A 6966-nucleotide genomic window follows, 5' to 3' on the forward strand; every position below is an offset into this window, starting at 1 on the left:
GAAAACAAACTGCAATCATTCATTCCCATTATCACAATTAAAAACACCATTCAGGTTGGTACTGGTTTTTAATTTAAAAAAGAAAGCAGAGAGAGGAAGACTAATGTTGTGAACCGAGCGCAGTGATCACATCGGCAAGACAAACCACATTACTGTCTCGCCTCCCAGCACTATTGCAATGGAGCTCCAAGGCTGGTCACGAAACCAGGCTTTATGACATTTCATGCATAAATACTCATATATGTGCATTTCATGTTTGCATGCATTGATAATATATCTATAAAAATAAACTAAATCAAAGAGCTAAAATGTACATTTGCAAATGAAATAATATCCCACCATTACTAATAAAAATGTCACATTTCTTGTGGAGGAAATAAGCACTGAAGAAAATGGAAATAGCCTTGACACTTGGATTAAAACACTATTGATGCCATTAAAATGCTAAGTGGGTCCAACCAATTGGCATAACCACATTTCACTAGTGGAATGTCAAAGGAGCACACGAGTAGTAGCAATTACTATTAGAATACAGTTAATTATGGGTGCTGCATATTTAATATGCGGTAGAGTAAAACAAAGGTTATGTTAATATGGGTTTATTAGGTATTCACACACTATAAAATGTCTGTGTGTTGTAGCTATTTGGTGCATCCTTTTTAAGAAAAGCTGCTTTTTTCAGACGAGCACATTTTCATTTACCAAATACATCGCAAGGAATCTGAAATGTGGATTATCTTTTTCATTATATACTTTTTAATTGAGGCAAAAACAGCACATGTGAAGCTGTTAACATGATAACGTTTTAACACCTCAACAGCAACAACATCATGGTCCTCCTGTGCCCTCTTGTGGTGAAAACTATTTGCATGTTAATCCACTCTCCCAATGAAATCATTGCTCACCTCTTTTGACTAAAAGGTTAAATAATCTCTTATTTTAAAATCCTCAGTATTCTTTTAGAGCATCTCAGAGAGTATCTGGAGTTGTACTGACTGGCAGAGAAGCCACTGCCATGAAGCCACTGAAGCCACATTTTTTATGTTAAAATTCAAGCAGGCCTCGCTCACATTTGATGTATGTCTTTAGTAGTGATTCTGCTGGAAAAAGAGAAAAAAGTCTCAGGCCTGAATGAATGACTGTAGTTATTTCAGTGAAATACAAATAACTGAATTACATCCCAGGTTAAATGTAGGGTTTATGCACTTTTAACCTTTCATGCAGCCATCTCTACACATCTGTTCATTGTTCAACCACAAGGCTCCAGTTTGTTTCACCTGTAAGGCTTTCTTTTGATTGTTCACTGTATTTTTTTTGTTTTTATTGGCCAATGCCACACTTTAGTTTTTGTTATTAATAACTCTATTAACTCTTGATGATAACTCTGATATTATAACTCTAATAACTCTTAATTTTATAGTGCGTATTCTTGGTCCTTTTAACGTTTATGAATGTTACATGATTTATTTGTTTAATTTCTACTCTGCATAAAAAACATCTGAATTCAGTTCAGTTCAGATGTTATTTGGAAACCTGCAGTTTGCCAATCAAAGATTATATCAATTTATTCAGTGTCTACTACTTGTTGTCAAAACACTTAAAGCCGTATGTTAATACCAATAATATTGAACCGTTTATAGTGCAACAATTATAAATCATACAATAATTTCTCAAGGACATCAATCTCATTTGCATTATTTCTATATGATGTATGCTTGAAGATGCTTACGGATAAAATGTCAGATAGGTGGAAGAACATCAAGGTCAAAAAGGCATTTAAGTTCACAAGCTTCTTTGTTCAGTGAAGGTCCCAAGGCTGCTGTAAATCTATGTACAACAGTGCTGCTTTGCAGCATCTCATAATACACACGCAGCAATTACACTGCTGTGACTTTCCATGGGACAAAAGATTTGAATATAAAGACAATTAACGATTTTATGTTTATTTGATTTCCCTCATGCTGTCATTATCTATCCCGAACAAAGCAGCAAGTCTGAATAAATGGCCACTACTTGTGCTAATTTAAACTAAAGGAAAGAGGAAATACATTTGTTTCCAGACCATTATATAGTGAGCCATGCATTTGGTGGGTACAAATGGACACCATTCATTACAGTTAACAATGACATCCAATTCAGCCCAGCTAATGAACTTCAATACAATCATGTTCGGTATTAAGGAGTGATTTGTTGAGTCTAAGTGTATCATTTTGGAGGCTAATGTTGATGAATGCCTGGTTGTGGCGAGATGGGGACTTGGAGCGAGCAGAGATGCTCTCGTCAAGAGTCCCTCTTCTACAGCGCAATACCACATCACCACCTAGTGGCATCATCATGGAAACACACTTTACTGTCAGCCGATGATTTCTATCATTGCTCTATACATCCATCCATCCATCCATTATCTATACCGCTTATACGTCAGGGGGGGCTGGAGTGGCTCTAATAAATCATTAAATTGGTAAAACAGGATAGGGTTTTATGAAACTCACCAATGCCAGAGTTGCCTCCAGTAATGAGGACAACCTTGTCAGAAAGGTCACGACCCTGCAGGATCTCCAGAGCAGCAGTATTTCCATCGTACCGTTTTGGCTTCACCATCACATCCTCTACTGTAAATGCCTGCCGCGGGTCAAAATATGTGGTCCGCTTGTTAATGTGACTGAAAATGAAAAAAAAGGACGTTATAACGGGGACGTTATCCCTGATCTGAACAGCACAGCATATCATTGCAGGCCAGAATAAGATGGTTTGTTCAAACGTCAGCCTACTTACTCAACATAAATTATCTGCCCTTTTTCATCAGTTTCTTGTTCCCAACCATACGGTAAATCTGTGGAAAAAGCCAGAATCCATAGGAACAAAATCAACACTTTTGCCATTAGTGATTGTTACATCATTTTAAAACAATACGTTACTCTTTCACAAACACTTAAATGAAGAAAACACGAAACAAGTCATTTAACAAAGCTAACACCATTATACAGCATGTAAAGCCATTTTAAACATTTTTCCCATATACCCCACAAGCAGATAGAAATACATGACAGACAATGAAAAAGAACTGCAAACCTCCAGCACAACGTTTTTTCTTTCCTGTCTTGGGGTGTTCCCACTGTGTCTTCATCTCATCATGGCTGTTGGTGCACAAAGACAAAAGAAGATTTTAAAAAATGTATCTAAATTATGTTTCGATCGATTGATTGATTGACTGCCATTGTCGCCTCATGCTTGCTCATTTGTTCTGAGAATTCTTGAATCCTTAAATTTGAATTCTCTTAACTAAAAGACCAGCTATTTTATGAAAAGTGTCCTGAGATCATGTTTGATATTAATTGGCGCTATATCAATAAAGACTGATTGATATACTCCGAACAGCATATATTCATCAGAATCATTGTGATGTTAATTGCCAGATTCTAGAAAATCTAGTTGTCATCTGCAGTCTTTTGGTTGGTTGATATTATACAAGAAAGAAAGTGAGAAAAAGAACAGACAGAGCCACATCAGATTACTTATAATTTACAGTATAAATGAAACACAGCCTAATAAAGGTTGTTACAGAAAATGCGCACACAATCATAGCAACAGCAAATGAGACAAAACATTACAAAGGGCAACAAAAATGTTGCAATTCAAGTAAATAGATAGCAAAGGACATATGACACATACAGGTGCATCTAAAAAAAAATTAGAATATCGTGAAAAAGTTAATTCATTTCTGTAATTCAATTCAAAATGTGAAACCCATATACTGTAGATTCATTACACACAAAATGAAATATTTCAAGCCTTTATTTGTTTTAACTGTGATGATTCAGGGGAGTTTGCTGGCCAATCAAGCACAGTAATACCATGCTCAATAAACCAGGTTTTGGTAGTTTTGGCAGTGTGGGCAGGTGCCAAGTCCTACTGGAAAATAAAATCGGCAACTCCATAAAACTTGTCAGCTGATGGAAGCATGAAGTGCTCTAAAATGTCCTGGTAGACGGCTGCATCGACTTTGGTCTTGATAAAACACAGTGGACCAACACCAGCAGATGACATGGCTCCCCAAATGATCACCGACTGTGGAAATTTCACACTGGACTTCAAGCAACTTGCATTCTGTGCCTCTCCACTCTTCCTCCAGACTCTGCGACCTTGATTTCCAAATGAAATGCAAAATTTACTTTCATCTGAAAAGAGGACTTGGGACCACTGAGCAACAGTCCAGTTCTTTTTCTCCTTGGCCCAGGTAAGACACCTCCGACGTTGTCTCTGGTTCAGGAGTGGCTTGACATGAGGAATGCGACATTTGTAGCCCATGTCCAGGACACATCTGCGTGTGGTGGCTCTTGATGCACTGACTCCAGCCTCAGTCCATTCCTTGTGAAGTTCCCCCAACTTCTTCAATCGGCTTTGCTTGACAATCTTCTCTGGTCATCCCTGTTAGTCGTGCACCTTTTCCGACCACACTTTTTCCTTCCATGAACGTGCTTGGATACAGCACTCTGTGAACAGCCAGCTTCTTTAGCAATTACCTTTTGTGGCTTACCCTCCTTGTGGACAGTGTCAATGACAACTGTCAAGTCAGCAGTTTTCCCCATGATTGTGCAGCTTACTGAACCAGACTGAGAGACCTTTTAATGGCTCAGGAAACTTTTGCAGGTGTTTTGAATGAATTAGCCGATTAGAGTGTGACACCGTGAGTCTACAATATTGAACTTTTTCACAATATTCTAATTTACTGAGATACTGAATATGGGGTTTTCATTAGCTGTAAGCCACAATCATCACAATTAAAACAAATAAAGGCTTTAAATATTTCATTTTGTGTGTAATGAATCTTTATAGTATATGGGTTTCACTTTTTGAATTGAATTACAGAAACGAATTAACTTTTTCACGATATTCTAATTTTGTTGAGATGCACCTGTACATATACTCAAACAAAACAACAGAGTGGGCACACAAAACAGCAAATATTAGACATCACATTATCTATGGCGTGGAAACCAACTTTAAATATGTCTAACATATTAATGAGAAACACTGGTGGACTGGGCGAGATGAAATGTTGAGCTAATACCATCGTGGCACTGTTGTTTCGCCAGATTGTACATTTTCTAGGTAAGGTGCCTTCCTGATGTACTGACACACCACTGATGAGGGTTTTAGGATTTTATTTTCTGTCATGGAGTTCTGCCTTTTTATCTCACCGGCTCTGAGCTACAGTGCTGCAGCTACTGCATAATACTACTGCAACTCCAGTGTGGCTGGCGATACCACAGCCACAGTCTTATCAAGACATTTCACATTAAACACCATCATGCTATCGACTCAGATATGAGAGCTTGTTTAAACTCGTGTAGCTAGCAAGCTGGGTTAGCCACAGGCTGATAGCACCGATGTGAGGTTCTGAACGGAGCTGAAGCTAAACTCCTGAATACAATACAGCCAGCTAATGTTACGAGAGGGGCTTCACTTACTTTGCATAGTAGACCCAACCATCTTTCGTAGATCTTTCTTCCCACCCGGGCGGTAACTCGTCCTCACTATCTGTATCGTCCATACCTGCGTATTTTAGAGCTGCCATAATTCACGTTTTGTTATGTAAACTCGGGTGCTACAAGCACAAAACCACTAAAGAAAGATCTGCTATGAAGAATGAATGCAACTGTCAGAGTACAGAATTATCATCGCACTTCCGCAACAACACCGTGACGATAGCCGAAGTGCCTTTTGGGAAATTGAGGCGTTCAGAGGTTGCCACAGAAAAGTCAGTGTCGAAAGTCATTTTTTAAACTTGCGTTATTATGTTTAGGAGATTATTAATGTCAACTAAAGAGGCCTAAATATAATAGAAATATAATAGTTTCCTCTTATTATAGTGTTTATCACAGGCCACTTGAACCCATCACCTCTCATTCCAGCACAGTTAAGACATATTAGGCCTACGTCTATTTTTACACTTAAAAGTCTGTTTTAAATGTGTACTTTATAGTGGGTTTTATGAGCAAAAAGATGAAAAGCATTGGGATTACTATGTGTTCTTCCATTATCTTAAATATGGCCTGCCATCAGCCTGCACAACCTCAGTCCAGTCACTGCTCACTGCTTTAATCATCAAAGATGGATTTAGGTTAGTCATCACAGCAGCACTGCACCCCCACAGACTGCAGCTGTGTATGCTGAGCCATGCTTGTCTGCATTAGTGTCTTTTGCCCCTTTTCTACCACATTGTACCAGCTCAGTGCAACTCAACTCTATTTGCTCTGGCTGGTTTTCCATTGTGGATAGTACCTGGTACTTTCTGTAGTATCACCTCTGTTGGCATCCCAAGCTAGCTGAGACAGTATGAAGAGGTGACATGAATACACTGCAGACCACTGATAGGTCAGATAGAATCGTCACAAGAATCATCATTTTCACAGCACAGGACAACATGCACAAACCCTTGACTTAGCCGAGCTGCAAAGCGACCACAATTTTTTTATTCACTCGATTTTTAAAAAATGGCAGCCTGCAAAACCACAATCCCTTTGGTATCTTCTGTTACAAGAGTAAGAGAACAGCATAGCTCCTCTAAGGAATAGGGCAGTGCGTAAGGTGTGTCCATTGCAAGTGTGTGGTTGAGCAAGCGAGAGAAATCAAGCTGCAGAGAATACTGGTGAATGCAAGCAAAGCATAGGGAAAGGTTAACAGTTAAGTTGTCGGTTTAGGCACAGTGTACATTAGGACTATAGTCTGTAAATGAATAAATTGATTCCTGTCTGTTTGTGCCGCATTGACCATAATGTCATGGCAGTTTATGCAGCATTGCTATGACTGCCAGAGAAGACTTCAGCCTGCGGTGAGGATGTACTTACTATCTGCAGTGTCCAACAACAGTACCTGGTACCAAAAGTAGAATCAGATAAAGTATACTCAAGCTGAGCCATACAATATAGTGGACACGTGCCATTTGTGTCAGTTATAACTGTC

General features: G+C 38.8%; 1 protein-coding gene across 1 annotated transcript in view; it reads right to left on the minus strand.

The window, feature by feature from the left end:
- Positions 1 to 5668, minus strand: part of wwox (WW domain containing oxidoreductase) — a 126390-nt gene extending 120722 nt beyond the window's left edge. Inside the window, exons 1-4 of the mRNA XM_070830675.1 lie at positions 5472 to 5668; positions 3073 to 3137; positions 2776 to 2833; positions 2493 to 2662 (exon numbers count right to left, since the gene is read on the minus strand). Coding sequence (XP_070686776.1) covers positions 2493 to 2662; positions 2776 to 2833; positions 3073 to 3137; positions 5472 to 5578 — 400 coding nt within the window. The 5' untranslated portion in view covers positions 5579 to 5668. The remainder of the gene's footprint in view (positions 1 to 2492; positions 2663 to 2775; positions 2834 to 3072; positions 3138 to 5471) is intronic.
- Between the last annotated feature and the right edge of the window lie 1298 nt (positions 5669 to 6966).

The sequence above is a fragment of the Pempheris klunzingeri genome, chromosome 5, assembly GCF_042242105.1.
Source record: "Pempheris klunzingeri isolate RE-2024b chromosome 5, fPemKlu1.hap1, whole genome shotgun sequence".
Classification (NCBI taxonomy): Eukaryota; Metazoa; Chordata; class Actinopteri; order Acropomatiformes; family Pempheridae; genus Pempheris; species Pempheris klunzingeri.